The following is a 27,003-nucleotide window of genomic DNA, read 5'->3' on the forward strand; positions in this document are numbered from 1 at the left end:
GCCTGCAACCAATACACCAACAAGGAAGCAACAAGTGAGGGTTGTATAAAAACTGGCTCGAAAAGGGAAGTAGAAAAGCTGGATGTATAAAGTATATTAAATTGTGTACAGTACAAAGTCTAAAAATAAAATAAGCTAAGTCTGCCATGCCTCCCTCTAGCGGTTAATTCACAGAAACGATGGTGGTCAGTCTACACTCATTTATTTAATTTGGGCAAAGAGCCAGGATTGGAAGTTAAAGGTTCAGCTTCTCTGCTGGCAGATGATATTACAGAGGATATTCATCTGATGCTGTCTGTATGTGGGCTGAAGGAACAGCACGCTACTGTTCCTAGTCCTAATGTGTCAGGATGTTTTGATGGAAAGCATCCTAGAGATCGTATGAAGTGAGGGATAATAGGCAGAATTTGCAATAAAACCAAAATTAAAACATTTCAATAAAATAGAACAATAAAAAAAATATAAAAAAACATGCACCGAGAGGTAGACAGTGCATTTACTTGGAACTCACAAATAGGACTTTGTAAACCTGGGTTTCTTGTGGATACATCTGTACTGAGCCTTCAGCATAGCCAGGGAATACTCTTCTGCCTCAGAACTCAGTCGTCTCTACTGCTAGAGAGCCACTCCTATGGTTTTGGTCCAGTAACATTCACCCAACAGGACAGGGACCGTTCCCAACAGACTATTTATACATGGGCTCTCTCTTTGATGAGCAGGGAAGTTTCACAAGAGGGATGCAGGCTGTTCTGTGCAAGCTAGATCTCTGTACCAGGCAGCCATCTCATGTACTTAACTGATTAATGCAGACATGGTCTGAGAGGCTTAATCCACCCAGTATATATATCCAGGTAGTGCTGAGTTCACAACCAGACATAGCAGGTTCTCATACGGGAACATACAAGATGACAGGCTTGCATGCACACCAGAAGACAGTGTCTATTAGGTTTGTGTTCTGGACAAAAGACTTTGTCCAGACTTTGTCTGGCAAAAATTATTCCCAGTATATTTTTTGTCTCTCTAAGAACCTAATTTGCCAGCAGAGAGCAAATGGGTCCTGGAGGGCAAGCTGTGCACAATTCAGACAGCAGCCAAAGGGAAACTTTCAAAGAAGAGATTTTTAAGTAGCTCTGTGACTACTTGAAAGTTATGCTTTTCCCCACCTAATTTTAATTTTAAGGAACTGTTAAAAAATTTAGGCTCATAGAACCACAGAATAATTTAGGTAGGAAGGGACCTCTGGACTGTTCAAATAACTTCTAACAGAAATATAGAAGCCCAAGCCTTGCATTTTGGAAGAAGAACTTGAACTCAGAAATAACCATAAACCACCTCTTTCCCCTTAACTATGGATAACATGAATGAGGAAAGGGAAGGAAGGCAGTTTACAAGAAATATTAAAAACTCAGCATCCAAATGTCAGACCCCTATCCTAAGCCAGTGGCTGAAGTTTGCTCAACAATCAACAGAAAAGATGGCCAGCCCTGTAGCAATGCCTCTTTCTCCACTGATGACAGCCAGAGACCGGGTGCTGTGCTGTTCGAGGGCTAACAGTGTACGTGGAAAAGCTAGGACCAGCACTTGGAAACAGATTCAAGAACTGAATCATCATTTTCCCTGCTGTAGCTGAAGTAACTGAAGTCTCACAAAACAGTGTGGGGCCTGGCTCTGCAGATGCTTTTGGCCAGGTACGGCACTTTAGGAAGGATACGGTCCCACTGGTTTTAGTGAAAAGCACTATTCTGGCTGTGAGAGCGGGGAGGCCCTCATAAATCACAGACTGCTTGGTGCAGTGACCTTTTTACTTCTTTACTTCTTCTGAATGTTATCTGTGAAGTGCTTGTATGTAAATAAAAATAATGCAACAGCAGTACAACAGAGTTGTTGTACAAAGTAAACACAGGTGATGTGCAGGCAAGGTGTAAAAGCTGGTAAAAGCTGCGATTCTGATGGCCCTGACAGGGATCATTATATTGAAGTTCATCCAAGTGGCTTCATAAAAAAGCTCCTACAATAGCATGTTTTATTTAAGTCCTTGTTCCTTTCCTTATACCTGTTTCAATGCACCTCATACCTGTACAGCTGTAATTTAACTTTCTGATGTTGTTCGTGGGGTCTCTGGAGAAAATGGAAAACATTACAAATATTGGAGTTAAAAGCCAAGTGTTTGACAGTCATCCAGTCATCCATCCTGCACCCAAGATATAGAAAGATTAAAAATACTTTTTTAAAAAAAAGTCTTCTCTAAGACAGCCTTGGGAAGAGATAACAAAAAGGCAGTCTGACCAAATAGGAAGTATTTTATGCATTCTGGAAATCAAGCTGATGAATCAAGCTTGCAAAAGCAAACAAGCCTCAACTGGGCTTATTTAAGCTTCTGAGCAGACACATGCAGTCGCATCCGACTTTGGAGAAACAACAAACCAGAGATTACTACTATTTGCATATGGCAGTGCCTCGAGGATCAGACGCCCGCTGTGGGAACTGCTGTCAGGACATGCGGTGGGAAGGTGGCCCTCTCCTTCCAACATTTGTGATTTATTGGCCCAAACTCGCAGCAGATGCTGAGGTTGTGAACGTAGAGCACGATGCTTGCTCAGCACTGCCCATTCCTGGGCCTCGGTTACACTCAACAGCAAGGTCGAGACATAGTGAACGAGGTACAGTGAGATGTATATTAACCCAAGGACTCTTCTTTACACCTGTCTGTAAGCGTTGTCCTTGAAACAGAAAGGAACAGCGTCCTCTTGATGAGGCCTACACTGACCGTATGGCCAAGAGGCAGTTAGTGAAACCCTGTCTGGGCAGCTGAGACAGAAGGGATCTGTGCACATCGTGATGCTCCTGTCACCTGCAGGTCCCCCACGCTAAGCCAAACCCTACGCCACCTTCAGGACCATCCTTGCTATTCCCTCTCCTCGTACACCGTTTCACACCTGGTCTGCTTTTCTCTCTTTCCCCCTACCCTCTTTTGTCTCCTGTCTAATTGTTTCCAAGCTCGATCAGCTCTGCAATTAACTTAACTGTGTGATATCATCACCACGACAGGCTCAGCTAGCGTGTGAAGGAGAAGGGGTGGGAGGTGAGGACAGCCTGCTGGCCACATGTCCTCCTGGAACCGGGAGGTAAGCCCAGGGCCAGAGGCTGTGACACACCTGCGTGCCATCAGCTCTCTTGTGTACATGTGGCATAGGAATGAAGTGAAACAGGAGTTTCTTTTTTCCTCCCCATTCTTTCCTCTCGCTTTCTTTTGTTGTGCCTGTCTGAAGAATAGGAATAATCTTCCAATCTGTAGCTGAGCCTCCTCGACTCCACATTGTTCTCTCTCCCTGCAAGGATGTCTGGCACCACCTGAAAGGCGGCTAAGCAAAGGGTTTTGCTTTTTTTGTTCCTTTTTAACAGTCCTCCAGCTAAAGCAAAAGGAACACTCAGATTCTTCAATAAAGGGGCCATGTAAACGCCTGGGTGAAATTAAAACACTACAGATTATCAGAATGAAAAATATTATCTCTCAGGATGTCCTTCCTTTTGCTTCACTTGCTGATCTCAGTAGATTAGAGAAGGCTGAATGTCCTTTTCAAACTGCATCTATGCTAAAGTTGGATTGCTTAATTTTTAAGCTTTTCAGGGCATTTTCACTCTTAAAACTGCTACAAAGAATCAGATCAAACTACAGGCAACACATCTCAGTATCTAGACAAGACCCACAGGGAGACAACAGGCCCTCGCGTGCTATTCCAAAAACATTCCAGGAGTGACAAGCCAGCGCCAACCAAGTGCCAAGCATTATCTGGGGCTGATGTAGTGCACAACTGTAGGTGCAGTCACAGAGAAGAGAGAAAACCAAGGGTGTAAAAGCCTCCGATTCCTGATCATCCCAAGGCCCTTTCCACTGAGGAGAATTTTCTCTGCAGCCAGATTCCTGCCGCTGCCTCCCTCTCCAGTTGGATGTGGCATTCTCCATTTCCTATATTTAACCACTGCTGCCCAGCAGCTGCTGCGTTTTTCCCCAGGAGCCGGTCAGCTGTGCGAATTCTAAGAAAAGTGTTTTAGAGCCGAACAGGTGCTGGATCCTCGCGACTTGCATCCTTCGGTGCCAAATGGTTGCAGGCTGCTACCCAGCTCTCTAGCACAGACACTTGCAGGGCTACTTTGATTTACAGTTCTCTCGAGCTGGCTTCAATTTAGGTAGGCAGCTCAACAAATCCAAGCACGTTTTCCCAGAAAGCTCTGAGAACCTAAGCTGCTAGTGAGGTCCTTGAGTTTTCTTGTCTTCCCTTGGCACAGTGTAGCTATGGCTTCCAGTTTTTCTCTACAGATCATAAATTTCAGAGAGTGCTATCACAGAATCATAGAATCAGCATGGAAGGCAAGGGATCCTTGGGCTGTCCTAAACTACATGTTTCGCACACAATTACTGTGATTGTAAAAGAAAAAAAATTCTGGTTCTTGTACCCTCTCTCTCCCATTTTTTTTCCCTGTTTTGACTGGATCTGTATTTATACACACACATATTTTAATATATATAAAATCTTTTAATGGAGACTTCTGTCCTTCAGCTGGTTTCCAGCATCTGCATGATGCTTCCCATCACCACGTGCCAGCAGCTGCTTCTCCAGCTGATTAAAAACATACATATTTGAGGCAAACATGGGTATGGTCCTCCCAGCCACCTCCACCACAGGAAGGCAGTGGCTCTGAGTAGCTGTTGGGTCCTGAGATGCTACACAGGGACAAATAAATCATGTTTGTACATGAGGATTATTTGTATAGAGGTTTGTGAATCACCATATAGGGGTCTGAAGAATCTGAGGTCAGATAGTGGCAGTTTCACAAAGGATTCCTGGAAGTCAAACTAGAGAAAAGGAATTTCAAGTGAGACTAAATATTTTGTTATTACTCAACAAGTTAACAATAAAGAGTTGTTTTAGAAAGGCGTATGTTTGAACAATTTGGAGCAGGCAAGATTCTCAGTGCAAATCAGTGAAGGTTCATTTCTTTCATTACAGCGCTGATGGTTTACACCAACTGAAGAGCTGCCCACTGTGCATAATTTCTCTGGACCGGGGTGAAAAAGCCATTAGGTTACATGCTCTTTTAATTGCTAATGAAACAGCAATCAAGACTACTTCCAACCAGATTTTAAAATGATCTGGTTTGTGCTTAAAATCAGCAAGGCGCTCGACTCTCTTATAACACCACTGAGGCAAGTTTTTATAGCGCCAGTAGGTTACTCACAATAGGTAGTATGACGCCAGCCACAGCAGATTTAACATGGGAGAAATGCTAACAAGTCTGTATTTTTTTTTCTTTGTTGTTGAGGTAAGAGTCTACCATCATTTAATAAGGTGATGTTATTGCATGCACTGACTGAAGCTCCTTCTGCATGGCTATAGATAGCTACTGTACTTAAGGTGGACATTAATGCTAATTTACAATGAAATGCTGGCTGAATTACATATCATATCCCCACGAGACTGTAATGAACTCCCCATAATTAATGTTATTAATCACGGGCCTAGTGCAGGGGGCATGCATTTCATGTCAAAGGTTCTTATTAATAAACATTTCCATTTTCCCAGTTGATGAGAGCTAACAGCCTGCCAGGACTCTTTCTATCACTCAAACCCGTCTCGGCTTTATAACCCATAACAGAGCTCAGTTCCATGCAGGTATCTTTTCTCTCAGACTTGGGGTGGTCAGCACTTTGCAGGAGTCACGGAGCAACCCGCATGACGTATCAAAGCTGTGTTTGCACTGACACCATTCTACAATAAATCTGCATGGGGTCAGCGGGGCCGAGAAGTGACCCCCGCATCCCCACGTGGTGAGACATGAAACGCTGCAGATCTGACTCAAACACCGTAGAAAAAGGAACTTCAGAACTGAGGTTCCACTTTGATTTTGACTCTTGCTGGTACGCATGGGTCTGTGCAGTAAGTCAGCAGCCCAAAAATATCATGTCATCATGGCTGCGCTCATTTCTGAGATCCAGTTTTGCTGCAGCCAACAGGTAACTTTTAACCTGCTATTAGCAAAATCTTTCAATGCCAGGAACAGAACAAACCCCAGATCCTTTTCTCCCAGCTTCCTATAGTTTCATTCAGATGAGAACATTATTTTTTATGTAAAGATTTTTGCACTTTATCCTTCCTCTGGCTTCCTCCTTTTACTTTTTACTGGTGATGTGATGTTAAATAATAAAAATGTCCCTAAATTCTCTGTTCTTTTATGGAAAATCATAGTAGCTTCTGCTGAAGATAGCTCTAAACTTCACACCATTGACAAGATAATGGTTTCATTAGTGTGTACTTTGGGACCCCTAAGTTACGTACCCGTGGCACGGCTCCTGTGGAGCTGCTATGGTCTGCTGTATTAATGCCTGCTTGGGGAGCCAGGAACCCATGGAATCCAGAGTGGCTCTGTGCATCAAAACCTTTCCTTATATAAATATTTCACTTACAAGACTGATAAATACATCTTTTCTAGTCAAAGCTATTATTCCAATATAATTTCTACTCTGGACATAATTACACCTGCTTACAGGTGTGAACACTCCTTATTTTTCTTCTTTACTCCTTCCAGAATAAATTACTCTGATACAAGCATCTTTTTAACGGTGTAATTTTATCTATACCGAGAAACTGTGCTCTTCACACTACACAGACATAATTAATCCAAAACTTCGTTAGTTCTAACAGTCCTTTTAAGCACCTGGGTGCCAGTGATGGAAGAAATGCATTTTCTCAGTGCATAGACTGCAGAAGAACATCCAAGATCTTACCTGAGCCGCAATAAAACAAAGAAACAAACAAATTTCATTTCTGAGCTCTTTTTGTGTCTGCTATCCATCTTTATGACGCTATTTTTTCAGCAGCTGAGAAAGGCTGCCTGGCTCTGCTTCCCAGTTCTGGTTTAAATGAAGAGGGGTCCGCAGCTGAGAAACAGGAGCGCTCTGATCTCACGCCTGCTCTATCCGAGGAATCTGCCATGGCTGTTAACTGCTGGGACTCCTGCTTTGGCACTGAAAGTGATCTGGCAGAATAAAAAAGCAGGGCTATGGTGCAGTGGAGACCAAGGAAGTGCAGTCATTTAGGCTGGGACTTCACTCTTGCACAGTGTTAAAAGTGGCAGCTAAACCATCTCCGCAAGGACCCACTGCTGACAACTGCTGTCACCCTCCTATGGCGCAAACTTCACAGCCAGAGCCTGCCTGCCTGGTGTTACTCACCAACACAGTTTGCTTGGGAGTTTTTGGAGGTATTTGCAGCATTTCGAACATTCAAACTGGACATTTTCTCTCCTTTCTGTCACGCTTCCAAAAAGCAATACAGGATAATAACCTAAATTCTGCCAAAATGCACACAGAGGTTTGTAATCCATCATACGTCTCCCAAAATACGTCTCCCAAAATACCTTACTGAACCGAAAACCTGTTTATAAGAAGAAAAAAAAAAAGCCCAAATGTTGGCAAAGGAAAGTGTGAGAAAAGGGAGGGAGAGAGGGAACTGTGTGAAGATAAGTTGTGTCTTAAGAAGTACAACTGTCATTCCCTTTTTCCTTCCTTCTTTTATCCTGTCCTGTGGGCATGTGGGCTAATTAGCATGACTCCTGCAGGCCTGCCAGAGTATTACATAGGATTTATTACACACAACTCTTTGTTGCAAATTCTGCCTGTGAGGGAAGTAGCTGAATAAAAAAAAAAAAAAAATTAGGAAAGTGGCAACTTTCAAAGTCTGACTTCTGCTTTACTAGGAGCTAGCACCAGCTGTACAAGTCAATGAAAATTAACCTTCTCCCCTACCCCTTGGATATCCAGTAAACTCGGATTTGATCCGGATGTTCTGATTTCCACACAGCTAAAATGCAATCAAATGCTTGATTTTGGGGGATAGATTTGCTTAAATTGTATTAATTCACAAGGATAAACACAATTAGTAGAGCTCATTAGCTTGCAAAATGTAATTTATTTTCTTGAATATACCCATTTCCTTGGATGAAGAGCTCCATTAGCTTTATTATATTTGCAAAGTTTATATAAAAATCCAAACCATGGCAACAAAGAGAAAATTGTTACTACACAGTCACAGCAGTCACTTTTCCATGTTAAATAAGTTTGGCATTTATTTATATTTAAATGAGAATATCTACCACTATCAAGACCAGGATATGGGGCAAGTACTTATACAGAATATAATTAAAACTAATTCAAGCAACAAACGTGGCCTGAAATTAAAACACCCCCCAACTTCTTTAACTGAAAAATGACTCAATGTTCTCCCTCAAAAACCCTGTTTATAATCGCATAATTATCATAACCAGCAATAATAAAGGGACTCAAGCCATTTACAGTCTCATAAGATGGGTCTGTACTCAGGCACGTCTGGTTTGCTTAGTGCTGTGCTTTAATTTCGCTGTAATATAAAGGCTAGAGAGTGGAGAAAATGAATACATGGCAAAGTACCTGTCATTACTTGTATCATATCACTGAGGTATTCCAAATGCACAATATATGAAAGCGGCCAGTGCAATTTTCATACTGTTATCATTTTTGATATTATACTGTCTAAAAGCAGTGACACACAAAAGAAATGCTTTTATCATTTTCAATGTGGGAATGATACTAATTACATCATCTGTCATCATTATACAGCTAAACAAAACTTTTCTTTCATAGAAAACTGCCATTTAGCAAATTAACGGGTAATGACCCATAATATACAGAAGATTGAAATTTGGGAATTACATTCACATTAGTTTGTTTTCTGCTTTCCCCTCAATTTTATTCCCTGACATCAAGAAAAGGAGGAGAGATGGAGAATTTCTCCAACTATCTAATTTGCCAATAGCCCTACTGTCCTTTGGGAAATCGGTGCAGGATCATCTCTGTCCATATCAATGCATAGTTTGGTTCTACTTAGTGATACAGACTGTCTGCCAAGCCAGGAAAAGCCAGATGTTAGGATACTGATGCACAAAAAAAAAAAACAAACAAAAAAACCACTGGGACCAGATTTTCAACATTAGACATGAAACAATGAGCCTACATTTGCTTGCAAATACTGTATGGCTGCTTGGAAAGCAGGTACTAGAACACTCCTGTTGACTCCTGAAGCCTGAGCAGGTCACATAAGACCACAGAATCATAAAATTATTAAGACTTACTATTATTAAAAGACCTCCAAGATCATCTGGTCCAACCATCCCCCTACCACCAATGTCCCCCACTAAACCATGTCCCTAAGCACCAGGTCCAACCTTTCCTTGAACACCCCCAGGTAAGGTGATGCCACCACCTCCCTGGGCAACCCGTCCCAATGCCTGACTGCTCTTTCTGAGAAGAAATGTCTCCTCATTTCCAACCTACATCTCCCCTGGCGCAACTTGAGGCCTTTTCCTCTAGTCCTATCACTAGTTACCTGTGAGAAGAGGCCGACCCCCAGCTCCCCACACCTTCCTTTCAGGGAGTTGCAGAGAGCAATAAGGTCTGCCCTGAGCCTCCTCTTCTCCAGACTAAACAACCCCATTCCCTCAGCCGTTCCTCACAGGACTTGTGCTCCAGGCCCTTCACCAGCTTCGTAGTCCTCCTCTCAACACACTCCAGGGCCTCGATGTCCTTCTTGTACTGAAGGGCCAAAAGCTGAACACAGTACTCAAGGTACTGATGGCACGGAGGAGGCACCTGGCATGTTCCCAGAGGAGCCCAGCAGCGGTACCGACACATGGGAGGCCAGGCAGGTGAACAGCCCTCCAAGGGCCCTCCTGTCACCCAGACGTTAGTTTGGGCCTGGATAGCACGGCTATATGAGCTGTACTGTGGGACACATTCGAGTGCCACTATTTGAACGTTCAAGTGCCACTATCTGTGGGGATTACAAGAGGAACTAACCATTAGGGGTAAGCTCTTAGCTTAAAAACCTATGCTTTTGGGCAAGAAGAAGAAAAAAGACTTCATTTTTCTTTGTATCTGACCATGCTATGTTCCTCAGCATACAAGCAGAAATAAAATGTAGACTAGTGCGTGGACTATAATACAGATTTCAAGTGTGATGCACTGACAGCCAAGACAACACAGCTAACTCCAGAAAGGCACATTTTAGCCAGACCTTTGCTCAGGCTACACTGTTGTGGCCCACATCAGCTATTTCCTTTCATCATGTACAGACTACAACGCAAACAAAATTAAAAATAAAAGAGAATTGTCAGGGTGAATTAAGAATAAAAATAATGGCAATGACCAGTGAATTTGCTATTAATTAGCCATGTCAGCAGATGTTTCAGCCATCATTAGGAGCTTCAGATAGCCAGGAAGTCATTGAGCATTTGGCCTTTAATTCCCATTGTCCACATTGGGGTGTTTAGGACTTTTCCCTTGCCTGTAAGGTGATTTCCTGGCTTAAGGGAAATTCTGAACAGAATGCATCTGTAAAGTAAGGAGAAGTTCTCAGTTCCAATTTATCATTGTTAAAGTGGATTAAAGGATTTTTTATTAGTAACACTTAGAGCTCACTTGTTCACGTACCTGGAGACTTCTACCAGAGGAAGTCTTCCCCAGCAGACAGCCTGGCCAAATCAAAAGCTGAAAATGAGCGTATGATGAGCGCATTACACAGGCTGATGAGGACCATGATGAGCTGGGAATTAGTGAGGAAACCTTTGAGAAAAGACGAAAACCTGGTGGCAACAGTGTACACGGCACTCTTTTTTTCTGAGTCACTGCAAAACCACAAAGCTCAAGTACCCGGCAGGACACTGCATTACTGCAAGTGATGTCTCCTGAATGAGGTATCTTAAGCTTCTCGCCTCTTAAACCTCTCAGTAGGCCATAATATACTAAACAGTGTAAGATAGTATGAGAAATTATGTGAGATAACAGTATAAATAGAACTTTAATAAACTAAGTCAAAACTGTTTTCAGTGTATGTCCAACTTAGCTTTAGTTATGGCAATGAAAATAATGACAGATAAGACATTGGATGTATGACATTCAGAAGTAGCTGTCCATGGGCAGATGAGGAAAGCCAAAAGCCAACTTGATCACAAATGGGGACTAGATTGCTTACTTCACCTAGATCAACATGTTTTAGTGTTAATAAGAGGCAAATATTGTATTACTGCTAGGTAACTTAAACCCATAATATCAAAATGCCCACTTAATACATCAGCTGTAAAATACAACAGTTGTACTTTGTGATTCTAACAGTGAAGCAAGTGTTCACCCTGAGGTGTCGATCTTCTGAGACTCTTGACCCTTTTTCTGAACTGAGGATGGGGTCAGGTTATGATAAGATGTTCAAATTCAAGTGCTATCAAGTCATTTAGGTGTCTGAGCTCCTAGAACATCTGTGGAAATCTGATCAGTGCAGCCAACGGAGCCGAGCGTGATTCAGGTGGGCAACCAGCTTCAAGTGGGTTCAGCAGCTGGCGTGCTGGTTACTGACACTGCCTGATGCTCTGGGAGAGCTGAGACACCTAAAAGCAGCCGACACCCACGGAAAAGCTGGGCCCTGCCAGTACCAGGAGACCAGACAAGACATACTGCAGGCCTAGGATAAACGTGGCCCTAGCTGCCCATGTTTATGCGACTGGTTAACATGCCTACTTCCTAAATTTAGGAAAAGTTAGGGAAGAAATCTTACCTAAAAGACTTGACTACCAGCTGGGGTTCTTTAAAGTAATGCTTCAGTTTTGAATATAAATGATCCTTCTTTCTCATTTACTAACCACATAATAACATTCAACAATGTCATCATGTCTTTTCCTTATTACTATGATCTTTTTAACATATTCCATTGTGCATTTAAGATTTTAAGTAAATGTCTCTGCATCTCTTTCTGGGAGGTAGGTTTCTTGAACTCTCTTGGTTGTGAGTTCATGGCTGACAGACAGCTACGAACCTAGCCAAACACTATCTCATTTTTCTTCCCTCCAAACTTAAAATATTAATTTCAGTGTCTTGGCGTAGTTCCAGACTATGTAATTATAATCTAGATCCAGACTGTGTAATTATAATTTACATCCTTAAAGCACCTCTCTTCTTTCATTTGGATGCAATATGGCTACCCCTTTTTCTGCCATAAACACAGTGTGGTCCCAACTCTGCTCTAGGGATGGCTACCTCCCACTGCAGCGTGAAGCTATCTTAAAAAGCCAATATTGCTTTCAGTGAGTTCAAAGTGGTAGGAACCAGCCCATGTCACCGACTCATTTAATAAACGCAAAAGGACTTTGCACTTTTCAAATAGGCTCCTATTCTCAACTGTCTATTAGAACATATTTTGGTATTTAGAATGTGCCTTCTTAATATGTTTAGACACTATTTCTAGACAGTTACATAGATCTTCGGTGCATAAATAATAACTAATGCCTTTACTGTGCTCAAACAATTTTCTAGTTTCCCAGCCCTTCTCCACTTTCTTTAAAAAAAAAATCAGTCTCAGGAAATACCAAATCTTACTGAAGTACTGAATCTGTCACTGTAACATCCAAGAATTTGGAGAAAAATATATGCTAAAATCACTTCCTGGCTTTGATAAAATTCTTGATTTAATTTACCCTTAAAGCCAAGTGATGTTCTCAGCATTGCTTTATCACACTGCAAGTGAATTAAAGCATCTCTGTCTGATAACACCTAAATTCACTTGCTTTCACTGCACATGGTTTGCCTATATGGCAGTTTTGAGAGAGGGAAAAAAAAAGTAAAATAGTAATGTCTTATCCAAAGGCATAAGTGGCACTTCCAGGGAAGAGCTGTGGAGCTGATTTAAGTTCTCACAGCAGAAAATCTTGCTGGTGTAAGGTTTTATCAGATTGCTCTTGTAACGTACTCCATTTCTGGACATGAGTAGCAGCTGTCCTTGAATAGCTAATCCTTGGGCAGCAAGTCAAATTTGCTTTTACCATTCTAGCAAGTAAAATACATGTAGAACTGTGTTGTAATGGAGCTGAAGGAATGTGAGCTAAATTTATGCAAATGAAAGAGTATTCTAAATATTTCTTATCTGCAGCGTTAAATATCTGCATGTGCCTGAAACTGAAATCTCTTGACAGATTCATGCTGGAGGTACCTGCCATCCATCTAGCTAAAGCTCTGAAATGCTCCTGCAAAGTGTTTTTCTATTTGGATGCTCAATGTGGCTTCCAAATCAGGGCTCTAACCACCCTACAGAAGTATAAAGAACCCTCAAAGAAGTGCACTGCTCATAAAACAGCACAGTTTGGCCATGACAGGAGCATATCTAGCAGAAAAACATCTAAACCCCAGCAAATTCAGCCATCTAGAAAATTCACATCTGTAACAAAGTCTGCAAAGCATGCAGGAAAAGGAAAAGAGCAGAATTTCCTATTTCCTAGGTTACAGGCAATAGGAGGCTACTGGCACTGCTCCTCCATCTGTTTTCCACAGGATGGTAGTGTTTTGTGCAAAATGCTCCTTGTTTTAAAGAGCATCCACAGCTTGGGGATGAAAGGAACATTTATGTTTTCACTCACAAGGAAAAGGTCACACAGAGGAGCTGGGCTTGATGTTGGATTTGGATCCCCCTATAAATCAGCCAGACTGAGCAGGAGTGTCAGCCCACGATCCTCTTAAGGATCTTCTGTTTTAGCCAATTTTGTGTTTTTCATATCATCTTCCTCATCTTCACCCAAATTCTTTAGTGACTGATGGACAAAATATACTTTGTTTTCCTCTGAAACATTAGAGGAATCACAAATAAAAACGTAATGTTCTCTTTAATCCTACGTTCTTGTTTTTTGAGGTTGCAATGCCACCGAGCAGATCTGTGCAGTCTTCAGGTAAACCCTCCAAATTCCATTTTAGCTCCTTGGAAAGTATAACACAGTCAAACTGTGGAAACGTGATTAGATATCTTGCACCTTGTTTAGCCAAATGCATCAGACTTAATTGTGTATACACATATGTATATGTATATATATATGTATAGATACATACACATATATATACTGCTGTCTATACTCCTGGTCAAACCCTTTTCTTGAACCTCCTGATTTTTTCAGCAGTCCAAGTATTTTTCCAGTGCAGTAGTAATCCTGTACAACATTATATGCTGTAATTTTCTGAACTGATTCTGAAAAAACTTTGTCACCCTTACTTGCCCTTCTGAATCATGGAAGTTTTCTCTATGTGTAATCATTCCTGCAAGCCTATGTACCTCCTTCCTAGTGATGATTTCACCTGGTGATATTTTCCAGAATAACTTGTCTGGGAGTCTAACGTCATGATTTGTAAATATTAACATGGAGTGATATACAAATACCTTGTTATCCTCACTTCGTATGGCTAGAAACCTGAATATACACAGAGCAGAAAACAGACCAAATACAAGAAGCTCAAACATCCTACTGTGTGGAAAGAACTCAGTAACATATCTTTGTGACAAAGTACAGAAATACAACATCCAGAAATATGTATGTCTATTGCTGGGAAGAATTTTCTTATATGAGCTATTCAAATTGCGGCCTCAATTATTTTGTACTTAAGGAAACAAAACAAAACAAAACAAAAAAAATAAGGAAAAGAAATCATTGATACAAGTGCTTTCTAATTTACAAAATACAAATCCTTCCTTTCCTCATAGCTTGCATCATGTATACATAGAAGACATCTGAAACAAGCAGATTGGTGGGATGTTACGCCAAACGTAATTTCCTGACAGTTATTCCTCCTTTTAATTCAGCAGAAGTCCTTGTGTCTTTTGTCTTACAAAGTATGGTCAGTTATTTAAAGATAAACAGTTTTGTTTTTTTTTTTAGATTCATGTTTGTAAAGCACTTTGAAGATGCAAGGTGTTATGCAAGTCCCTTGTTGTTATTACTACTGACTGCAGCTCAAACCCAGCCTCGCTGTGGGATAGCAGAACTTATCATCTGCAATCTCAAGGCACAGCAGGGTAAGAAAAGTTGCTATTTGGAAATGTTTGTATTTTGCAAATCTGCTTAGACTTTTTTTTTTTTAACCCAACATGGGATAGAATGATTCTTATGTGGAATGCAACAAGCGAAATGATTCTTCATTCAGAGTTCAGCAACTGCTCCACTGAAAACTACCAATTATAAAAAAAATACATTTCTACTTTCTTGTAGGGAAACCAAAAGAGTCCCCAACCTCTGCTGACTTTATGCAGTAACTGTAACTTGACTCTCTGTTTTATAATCAATGACAGCAAAAGAAGTGGAAGTATCCACTGTGAGGAGGAAATCTTAGAAACTCAAAAGCCAAACTTGTGGAGAAAACTGAACATTCAGGAAATATGGTTCTGAGGTGGCTCCAGGCACATGAGGACAATGTGAAAGGAAAAGGATATGTGAACCTAGGAGGAGAGACAAAGGTTGCATCCAAATATGTGTCAGGAGATGAACAAGACAAAGGATCAAGGGAAGGCAAGACCAGAGAAATCAGAAAATAAACATAAGAGGTTCTGAAGGGAGAACAGGGACACCACAAGTGTTTTGGAAGGCAGTAGAGTGAACAACTTTCAGAACATCCAAATGCAGTTCCAGCTCTCTGCGAGTGGTTTTTGGAACAGGATTTGGATGGATGGATGAACAGGTAGCCAGCCTGGAAAATGAGAGAGAAGGAGATTGCTTTAATTACACCATAGATTATATTGGTTCATTACCTGTTTACATTCAAAAAATTTGCCGCTCACTTATTCTGTTTACGTTCAAAAAATTTGCCGCTCACTTATTCTGCGCCAAAAGGCAGTCTAGATTTTGGGTATCAACTGGTCCCTGAGAAAATTTGTACTTTGTGAGTATAGTGTTGTGTGGAGACAAAACAGTAATTCAACAGAACTCAGCCCTGCCTCCTCTCAGACCTACTTTGAATGCATTTAGTGGCCACTGTCATGTTAAGAAGCCATGTTCTAAGCAAAGCACGTCTTAGACTTTGAGTGGGAAGAAAGTACATGCAAAGTTTCAAGACATCTTCAAATGTATTATTGTCTAATTATCTAAAGGCACTTGCAAGTGATGACATAAAATCATTTAATAGAATAAAATCAAAATTCTTTAGCTCTGTACTTTCAAGAACAGATGAACTAAAGTTGCCAATCTAGCATTTATTAAAAAAAAAAACGGGTATCAATATAAGAACCATGGAGCAGATGAGTTTTAAGAGTAGTTTCAGTTTTTAATGCATTTTAGCAACCCTGCACTTTTTTCTTACAATAACCCTTATAAAATATTGGTAGTGGTAAGAGGCTCCTGCTCCAGTTGAAACTTGGAAATCTCAAGTCACTCACACACTGAGAACTGTCAATCAAAGGAGAATTCAATGACCTTCTTTATGCTGTACGTTTAGCAAGGTAATGTTCGAGGACTATTACAAATCCTCTTTGACTCTTCAGTGCACTAAATCATTGTCTGTCATGACCTGACCAATAGTGGCATTAAAAGACAGGGCAGGAATTACTGAAAATACTCCGTCTGGAACACAAAAAGGTGGAATGTATTTCAGTCTCACTCAGCTGATGGCTCAGATAGCCTCATCAATTTTGCTACTCCATTTCTGATGACAGAAAACTGTAATTAATACTGAAAAACATTTTAAATTAGAGGACCTGTTCAAGCAGTTTCCTTATTTTATTACTGCAGGTGAGCATGCTAAAACATGAGCCAGCAATGTGCCCTTGTCACAAAGAAGGCTAACTGTAGCGTGGGCTGCCTTAGGCCAAGTATTCGAGGCCAGCAGGTCGAGGGAAGTGATCCATCCCCTCTACTTAACACTGGTGAAATCACCAGTACCGTGTCCAGTTCTAAGTTCCCCGATGTGAAATACCTGTACATACTGGAGGGAGTCCAATGAAGGGCCATGAAGATGATGAAGGGCCTGAAACATCTCTTTTATGAGGAGAGGCTGGGGAAGCTGGGACTGCAGCTTAGAGAAGAGAAGGCTCCGAGGAGATCTTAAAAATGTACATAAATACCTGAAGGGAGGGTGTAGAGAGGACAGAACCAGGCTCTTCAGTGCCAGGACAAGGGGCAATGGGCACAAATTCAAACACAGGAGATTCCCTCTGAACACCAGGAAGTGCTTCTGTGCTGTGCGGGTGGTAGAGCCCAGAGAGGTTGCGGAGTCTTCTCCTTGGTGACCTTCGCAAGTCACCTGGACATGGTCCCGGGCACCCTGCTCTGGGTGGCCCTGCTGGAGCAGGGGCTGGACCAGATGGACCAGAGGTTCCTTCCACCTCAACTGTTCTGTTACTCTGTGATTCTGTGAACAATTACATGTCACTGGCAAGGTGAGCCTACAAATGATCACTAGTTGTTTGTATCTTGGTACTATTCAGGCTGCCCCATAAAATCAAGACTGTCTTAAGGAAAATGCAGTAAGAAGCGTGTACCATGCTGGCAGACCTCCGTGCTAACCTAAATATCCTACAAGAAATAAGAGATAAAATGCATTTTTCTATTGTAGACTTCCTTGAGAACAACTACACACACATATATATGTGTGTATACTTGAACAAAGACATATGGTAAAATTTAATATACAAATTTATGTCTATAACCTTATATAATCAATTTATCTCTATATTTGTATACAAAAATCTCCCCTACAAAAATAGGGGAGATTTTCCTAAGGTTACACAGGCCATGTATTCTGGTGCAAGGCTGAGAACCGAAAACAAACTTTCTAAGGCCTTTATCACACCATGTCCTTTAGTAAATGTCATTAGGATTCCAAATGCTAGTTTGCACTTTGAATTTCCCTTCTCTCCTCTTGCATTAATGTGCAAAACTACGTATGCTCACAGAATTGCAGGTCAAGCTGAAGTCCCTTTGAAAATTCAACCTTTTGTGGAAAAAAGTTGATGGTTATTGAAAAAATGTTGTTGTCTGCCTTGTTACTATTCATGATTAAGGAAAGTAAATATTGTCTGAAGTCTAATGAGAATTCCAATGCAATAAAGTCAAGTGTGAAAGGTGCAATCAATAAGTGATGATGCAACAGTATTCGTTTGTAGTTTTGCTATCGTTTAGTTCATGGTATTTGGTGATGCTTGAAAATGAAGTGTTAAGAAATTAGTGTTACAAGGATTAACATTCAGATTTTATTTCTGATACTGTTATGTTTCTACAGTCATTACAGTATGAACACTAATTAGCATCTGATTTCATTTCCCACTAGTTAAGGACTGCAAACCAAAAAAAATGAAGAAGAAAAAATACTATGGAAACAAACATCAATGTTATCCATGAACATCCATAAATTAAAACTCAAAATGTCCATGGCTAATTTTACACTGCAGGAGAAAGTACTGCAATAAAAATATTTTTTCTCATTTTTTGGTTTTGCATCCACACTTCAAGGTAGATTGAATTTATGAAGTCTCTTTTCAGACATATGACAGATCTCAGAGTTTAAGCTGGACCATTTGTGTCCTACACACAGCAGAGCTACCAACCAGGGGTTCAATTTTGGATTTACTACAAGTCTTGAATATAAAGAACCATACTGCCCTATAAAATAGTCAGGAACTAAATCTCAGATAATCAGTTATTCCGGCAAGAGTACCACTCAATTTTAGTCCTTTATCACACATTAACTTTTCTCCATCTTGGCTCAAATGGACTGGCAGGCATGTAGACATTGCCCTCTATTACTGTGCCATGACGTGGGGTACTAGCACCTTGTGTTAGAAACTGAAGGGACAGTTTCTCTCCCTCTTTCCTCTGCAGGCACCTTGGGCAAGAGCAACTTGTGCTGGCACATCATATGGCCTGAAGATACTGAAATTATGTTTGAATATTCTTTGCCGCTCAATATTTTCTTAAGAAACCACATAAAAATTTGGCTACGTGAACTTCAGTGGATGTTCACTGAATATCTTCACAAGGGAATATTTTCAAAAGGGCCATTACAGTCCAAACCAGAGACCTCTCAAAACTGGTGTTGATTGTGTATAGTAAAAGATCCCATGCATTTCATAAGGCAGCTCCACAGTACATCACACATTGCTAAAAGCAATAATTATTTTGAAACGTTATTTATGTCTCTCGAAATGTGACTGTTTTATAAGTTCACTAAGTAAATGGATCATGCAGCTAAACTTAATGTTCATATTTAACACATTAGAGAAGCAATAAAGAATCCTATTGCAGAATATCACCCATCCAGACCAAGAAGATTCTGTAACCCACGCAAAAAAATCTTGTGAGTAGTTTCAATGGAATTAGGTGAGAATTAGCTGTGACGCAGTATCTGTTTTATAGCATGTTTCTTGTTACAAAAATAAATTATTTGCAAAGCCACAGAAATGACTTGACTCTTTCAGTCATGTAAACGAGATCTCTTGACCTATTGCAAATGAGACAGCATACTAGCTGTGCCTTTAACTTTTGGCAACGTTATTTGTTTACTTTCATTTAGAGGCAGCCAAGTAAGAAACCTCGCTCTGAATGCACACAGTATAATACAGCCCCAACATATACACAGCCAAGTGAAAAATAAGTATGTGAAATAAAGCATGATGTTTCAAACCAGGTCCCTAATAAAGTGTAAAAATATAAGAAATCCTATCATATTAACTAGCAAGTACTGCTCTTTCACTTAAGGGATAGTTGGGTAATTATTCAAACCTGTACAAGACTGGATTGTCAAGTCAAATAATAATACAGAGTATCTCAGGATAATGAGATAGATCTTAGGGCCATTAGCAGTGGCTCCCATTATAATAGTGGCCAAGATTCTCCAAGAAAGAAAGAGAATATATTTAAATGAAACTAGCAGAGAACTAGTTTGAACTTGTATATTTGAACAGCTCAGCACTTTCTTATAGCCTCCATTTCTTCCCAGAGAGAAAGCTGTCTGTCATGTAAGACTGTGAAATCAGTTGGGCTTTACAGGCTGAAATCCCAAAGGGCAAAAATTAAAACAACCAAAAAAAATTTTGAAAATTGAGTCACATTGAAATTCATAATGTTTATATTAAGAATCTTATCCTAGCAAGGTTTTAAGGTCTGGTTAGACACCTAGTTGTCTGCTCTATCCTGATTCTTTCCCTCTCCTTTGAAGGTTGTTTAAAAAGCAACAAAGTCCAACTTGTATCTTCTCTGACACTAGCTCTGACTAGAGGAATTATAGCTATAGAATTACAGGCTTTCAAGACTTAGGAGGAGATGGCTTTTTCATTATAAAATAAGTCCTGCTTATGAGACATTTGTATATGCACGCTCATTATCTTATGTTTGTTTTTAACTGCTAGAGGACCAGGAATAACTCAAGAGCTGGTGGTCATAAATAGAGAAGCTAGCAAATCCCTGGGAAAACAGCTGTCTAGCTTGCAATTTATGAGGCTAAGTCTGGTTAGTATGTCAGCAGTTGTCATGGATTAGAAATACGGCTTGTTTCAATATTCTCCTTATAAGCCTCTCCTAGGTACAAAGGTTTCCAAACATCAGACCAGAGCTAGGTCTGGCATGCCCAGTATATTCATTAACTCTCTCCCTCACCTTAATGAACACCTTGTGGGCTGACTGCTGCCTCTCACGCTGTCAAGCGAAGCTCCATTTCCCGAGTGCTCAGTGGCACGTGGACAATCGGACTGGACTAGGGTTTACAGCAGTTTAAGCAAGAATTAAGACGTTGCAAATCAAATATTAAAAGACTGATTAAATATTTTACGATCTTCTTACTTAGACTCTGACTTGAAGTTTGCTTCACCTGCTAGCCAGAGATATGCTGAAGGTTAATTGATGGAGGAAGAGTACGTAACAGCTGATGCTACTGGCCCAAAGTATGCAAGGCATTTAAGAGTATTCCTCACCTCGAGTGTGCAGTCACTGACATGCTCATTTGTCTCACTAGGTTAGCGTCACTAGGGCTCAGATATGTGATCAAATTACCACAGTGAAAGTGGTTTAGGCTTATGTGTTTTTCCTTGTATTGTATATTTGCACGTCTCCGATGACACCAAGTAATCCTTTAAATTGTGTTAATTTGATCATGTATCCAAGTATCCACTGCAGAAAATTGGGATAGGTGGCTAAGAAAAGTGGAGATGATGCCTTTAGAAGACGAATAGCTTCCACGGAGAGAAAAGACATCCAGCAGCTCAGTCTACCAGCATTAGAGTGTAAATCTCTGCCCTTCCTCCTTCTACAAAATCAAGGGTTTGTAACCTATAAACCTAACCTGACAAATTGCTTTTGGGCATTTTCATTTCTTTTAAAGGGAAAGAATTAACAAAACTCTTAAAAAGCAACTGTTGGTAAATTTTTGGCTACACGCCTGGGCTCGTATCACTTAAAGCCCATCTAGATCTTAAAGAGAAGAAAAATTCAGCAGATCACCACCCTGCAGGTGTTCTAGTCACATTCAGGGCTCAAAGTTGAAAATTTAAAAGCAGTTCAAATATTTTGCTTTAGAAAAGTACTCTGAGCTTTTGTCTTAACTCCTTTTAAAGAGACGTTTGGTAAAGATTTGCACATACCAAAGTACAATTTATGTAATGAGCAGGAAGAGTTATTGGACTAATCATTTTTAATAGAGATTCCTTGTCTTTAATACAGAGCCACACAACAGAACTTAATAGCTTGTGGCAAGTAAATAATTTACACATGGATTGTGTCTGAATACAAATGTATACATAAAATATCACAGACTTAATGAAGCCTTTGGGGTGTTTTTTTTTTAATCAATTTAATTGATTTTGCTGATAGGTCTGCATTTATATTTTTGTAAGCTGCATTTTACTCTACCTTCACAAGTGGCACAGTCATGATTTTTAAGGGAGCAGGGAAAACTACACAAATGAAATTAGAAACTAAGTGCACAGACAGCAGATATTTTTAAAATGTCTAGGGTAAGACACTCGGAAATAACACTTCACCATGACCCAACAACGTGGCTCATTTAGAAACTACTTATCAGAAAAGGTCAACCTTTCAGGAATGCTCCTGACAATTCACGGTGTTTTGTGGCATTTGAGCCCAATGAAGCTGGTAATGAAGAGTTTTACCCTAACGCTGAACATTTTGGGTTGTTCAGCTTCAGTCAATAGGGTTGCTTGCATTTGGTTTGGGCTCTGAAGTGGGGGAGAAGGCAGCAGCTGAAAAAGTTTAGTGTTGTGACTAATGCACAACTGGGGCCAAGAGGAAAGTGGCCTGCTGTAAAAATAATCTGTACATACATAAGCATACATTAAACTGTAAACATACAGTTTAAGAGGAGGCATGGGATGATGGCTGCCTAATGTGTCTCCATATCAGATAAGTACCAGCTTATGCGACGGACCCTGAAAGCTCTTTTTCCCTATAAAAGCTACCCGAAGTTCGTCCCCCCTCCTTCTAAAGCACTACTTTTCATCATCATTAATTCATCAAAGCTATGCATTACAGAAAAGCCCAGAGACAGACGCTGGAGCCGGGCGGGCAGGCCTGAGGAGAGCGGTGGGGAGCCCTGGGTGGCTGCCATCCTCGGCCCTGCCGCCGTCCGTGCCCGCGCGCCCCGCGGGACCGAGCCGGCCCGCCTTACCTTTGGGGTGCCAGGGGTCCGTGAACTCGTACTTCCCCACGCCGATTGTCCGCAGCATCTGCACCCTGTTGGTGTTGTCTGGGCCCCCCGCCGTGTTGGGGGGCAGCGGGGCGGCCGCCTGCCCGTTGGTGGTGGGCGCGCTGCTCGGCAGGGCGGCTGAGGGCAGAGCTGGTGGTGGCGGCGGCAGCATGGGACAAGCCAGGTGGCCATTGCCCACCGCCCCGGGGCCCGGGTGGGCCACCGGGCCCACTCCGCTCATGGAGGACATGCTGAGGGGCTGGCTGTTGGTGTACAAGGGCTGGCTCTGGAGGTTGACCACCATGTTGCTGAGGGGCTGGGAGGGCTGCGGCTGGAGCTGGTAGTGAGCCGGCATCAGCGGGAGCTGGGGGGTGACGTGTGGAGGGAGGGAAGGCGTGACGCCGATGACAGGGGCCTGGACGTTGGCGGCCGGGCTGAAGGTGGGCGGCTGCGTCATCCCGTAGGAGTGGGTGATGAGGGCGGGCTGGCTGCCGGCCGCCACCGTGGTGACCCAGGGCGCTGCACCTGCGGCAAGATGGAAGGCTGGCAATGGCAGTGGGCTCGGCACCGGGGGGGGACCAGAACAAAACTGCCCCAAGCCTGCCCGTCACGCTCCCGCGTCCACCCGAAGCACCACCGAGCCACGCTCTTATCCTTCACGGTATCGAAAGCGGCTCAGGATCTGGAACTCTTCCAACCCAATAAGTGCATAAAATTGCTACAGCGATGTGAGTGCAATTGTTAAAATACTCATCAGGTGACATGCAGCATGTTTACGGTTTTATGTGTTTTGCGCTTTATGCAGCTTAAGCACACGCTTCCAAGAAAATTAACCTCTTTCCCCACCGTGCTTTCATGGCTCCCTGACAAACACTCTGTGTGTATAATAATGGTGCTCCAGCCACTACAAAGAGATTGTAATTAGGTGTCTGGCATAGTAGCACAATGTATGATATGTGTCTGGAAGCTGGAAATCATTTCAGGTAGTTCTGGACATAAAAGAGGTCTTAAAGTATTACAGAGTGCCTTTTACTCTAGTGAAGGCAAAGAAGGAAGGAAAAAAAAAAACACTTTAATGAACTTGCAGGCATCTTAATACATTTATATTAGCCCCAGCACAGAAGAAACTTGAGGGGTCTTTACAATGAGAGAAAAACCCTGCTAAAGAATACAGAAAGGGCTCACAATGAAGTCTAATTTACAGAGGTAAATGGGGATAGTGCATTGAATTTGCTTCGAATGACTTTCCCTTGTCGAATTACAAATAAGATTAAAAACATACCTGGGTTTTCATTCTCCCTCATCTGTTTAGAGGGTGGCTCATCAGTGTCCCAGGGTGTAGACTGATTGATGGGTGTCTGTCCCCACCTAACGCTAGTTGCAAGTCCTTGAGGCTGATTTTCAGTCTTGGAAATGCAAGGTGCCTACCAGAGAGAGAGAAAATACAAAATAAAATGCTAAGATTAATTTGGAATAATCACCATTTCTCATAACTAGTAGCTTGCTTGTTTGATTGTTACAATCCAAGAGGATATCTTTAAATATCATTTTCCTCTAGGCTTGCATGGCATATCTACATGGAAAATACAATATTTAAAAAATATATATTTCTGGAAATTTAATAGAGCCACCATTTAACAAAAAAAACACAAAACCAAGTATTTTCAGAAATTAGTTGTTTCTTTTGTCTTGAAAATAAATAAATAAATAAACATGCATGGTAATATCCATTCAGACAGTCACAGCTTATCTAAAATGGGACAATCTTCTGTTTGCTCAGTCTCTTCCAAAAATGGTGAGTTTTGTTTACCAGAAGGCAGGAAAAGAGCGACTTGTTTACAACTGTAGGACAAATTACTGTAGAACAGTAAAGAGAAGTCTCAGTATTTACTGTCTGTCAACCCCTAAAATTGAATGCCAATAAAAAAAGCAGCCTAACAGCCATTGGCTGCTAAAGTGGGTATGTTGGCAGTTCTTCAGAGATGTTAAAATAACTGTAAAGTAAGGGAAGGATCGGGGCTGACTGATCATCAAGGGGTCTGTGATCTGAAGGAGATTTGTAGATAAAGAAACTATCATGTGGATTGAAATGCTAAACCAACCAGCACCCCCTCCCCCGAGCAATTTCAGGGGTTCTTCCCAAACAACCATGCCTTTGCGGAGAAAAGGCTTGTAGAAAATGAGGGTGCTCTAACAGGTCTCATTTATTTACTTGGCAGTATATTTCATTGCTAGAAGATTAAAAGTTTTTTTTTGTTTTGTTTTTACTGGTGTCAAAACCCCTAAACCAAGAAAACGGAACCAGCTGCCTATTGCTGAATGAGTATTGAGGATTGAAGCCATAAAGAATAGGAGGCCAGTCTGAGCAATCGCTTGTTTGCCTTACATCTGGGAAGTAATTTAGCTCCGAGACGGAGGTACAGAGGCTCCATAAATGCCCTGGGTCACATTGCACCATTGAAATCTCTGTCAACACCACTGGCTTTTTTTTTTCCCATTACTATACTTCAATCACTGCATGAAAAAATTCATTAACAGACCCATTTCTGCCCTCTGCAAATACATGCGTACCTTTCCCAAGTCCATCTGTCATTCCTCACCTCTTTAAATCCATCGGAGGTGCCGGCTCTCCTCCACTCAGCAGCTTCCTCCTGTCCTCCCTTCTGCCCCCACCAACACCTGTGCTAGCTCTTCTGCTCTGCTCCAATACTCCCTCCTTCATCCAAATGCCTCCAACATCTCCTATCACACATTCCTTTTCTATCTGAGATCTATCTTTCCTGGGCTGTGGTAATCAGGAGATCTGGGTGCAGACCTTGATGGAGGATAGGGCTTATGCCGTGCTGCTGTCTTTGCTGCCAGAAGCCACAGGAAATATGTTCCTTTTAACATTTCCATTTTAATAAAATATATTTTGTTAAATGCAGATGGTCACGGGGAAATGTGATTCTTAATGTCTTTTTTCCTAAGGAATCCCGAAATGAGGATTTTCGCATTGCGTCCAAATTAATGTTCCTTTTTTTTTTTCTTCAAAACATGACAATTTATCCTTTTCTGCTTTTTTTTCCCCAGATTTTAGATTCACGTTTCCTTCTGCTCCCACCTTTTTCATTCCATTCTTAACTTTTCAAACCTGGAACTTTTGCAGCTGAAGTAAAAGTGACAGTCAGCAAAGACAAAAAGTGAAGACATGCAGACAAGCAAGAGCTTTAAGATTCATTGTATTGTATTCAGTGGCAAAGAAAGGGCAAGAAGGGAAGAAAATAAATCTCAATTTTGAAATGCTTTCTGTTTATAAATTGTCCTGAGAAAAGGCTCAATCTGAATAACTTTAGCTTTTACATTGTAGAAAGTCTTTGACAGGGGAAATAATGCTGTTGGTGGTTTACCAGTACATGTTAGCAGTATCACTTTGGATTGTAACTAAACTGTTTAAGAGTGGCTAAAGCACTCTTCAGCAGAAGAAAGAAAAAAGAAAAAAACACCACCTGCATTCTCTGCCTAAAAACCAGCCAAGACACTTTCCCTCAACCCCCTATCATTTATCCCCCAAAAAACTTTGAACCAGTAAATACAATATAGAGAACTGGGCATTTTTATGAATCATCAAGGAAGGAGAGGAGGCTTCACAACTCAGATCATGCCCCACGTATGCCAGACTCCGCATGTGGCATCTATGTGTTGCACTTCTTTGTTCTATGAATGGGCCTTGTAAGTAGGTTTGCAATACTTCTCATTATTGTGTGGCATTGTCAAGATGTGCAAAATCTCGTGTAACTTTGTTACATCCCCATACTGCTTTGAAACGGTGTCAATCTATAATAAGACAAAAATATTCCTGTACCTTAAATAATACAGAACCTCACACATGCTATGATTTTAAAAGAAACCATATGTTCTGTATAGAATGGGTAGGAAAGGGAGTATACAACACAGCTCTCCCAAGTCCTACAAAAATCGAGTTTCCTATTTTGCAACTTAAAGCTGGCTTTCTGAAAAACTAGAGCACCAGAGACATTTGAAACTGGTGGAGTCAGCACCAAATCTGTATCTGAATTCCATACTCTAAGCACCAATAAAGAGAAAAAAGGTTTGCTGCCAATACATACTTCTACTCTGCTCCCACAAAATGCTATTTTTTTCCCAAGAAAACATTTGCACTAAATACGTTCACAAATCCTGCTTCTTAGAGGCTCAGTGGATTTAAATGCACAAGCCCAGCACATTGTTCTTAAATTGCATTCCTGAACTTGTATTTATTTGATCAGAAAGAGCTAGAGATTAGTTGGTATGAAATCACAACACACATTAATGAAACACGGTTTAGACAATAATGGTGGTAGAAACAGAAAAACAGCTTTAAATTCATTCCGTTTATATATACATATCTGGTCTCTGATCTAATTTCTGCATTATTTTTCTTAATACATAAAAGGTTACATTACAAGTGTTGCATGTCTCTGATCCAATTGCAGCAATTACCG

The 27,003-nt window shown here is 41.2% G+C and overlaps 1 protein-coding gene across 21 annotated transcripts in view; it reads right to left on the minus strand.

The window, feature by feature from the left end:
* KLHL29 (kelch like family member 29) overlaps nt 1-27,003 on the minus strand; it is a 391,775-nt gene that overhangs the window by 114,344 nt on the left and 250,428 nt on the right. For all 21 annotated transcript variants that reach the window (XM_035560203.2, XM_035560199.2, XM_035560193.2 and 18 more), the window contains 2 exons: nt 23,802-23,943; nt 22,502-23,044 (listed from right to left, as the gene is read on the minus strand). In XM_035560203.2, the coding sequence (XP_035416096.1) occupies nt 22,502-23,044; nt 23,802-23,943 (685 nt within the window). The remainder of the gene's footprint in view (nt 1-22,501; nt 23,045-23,801; nt 23,944-27,003) is intronic.

This window comes from Cygnus atratus, chromosome 3, assembly GCF_013377495.2.
Source record: "Cygnus atratus isolate AKBS03 ecotype Queensland, Australia chromosome 3, CAtr_DNAZoo_HiC_assembly, whole genome shotgun sequence".
Lineage (NCBI taxonomy): Eukaryota > Metazoa > Chordata > Aves > Anseriformes > Anatidae > Cygnus > Cygnus atratus.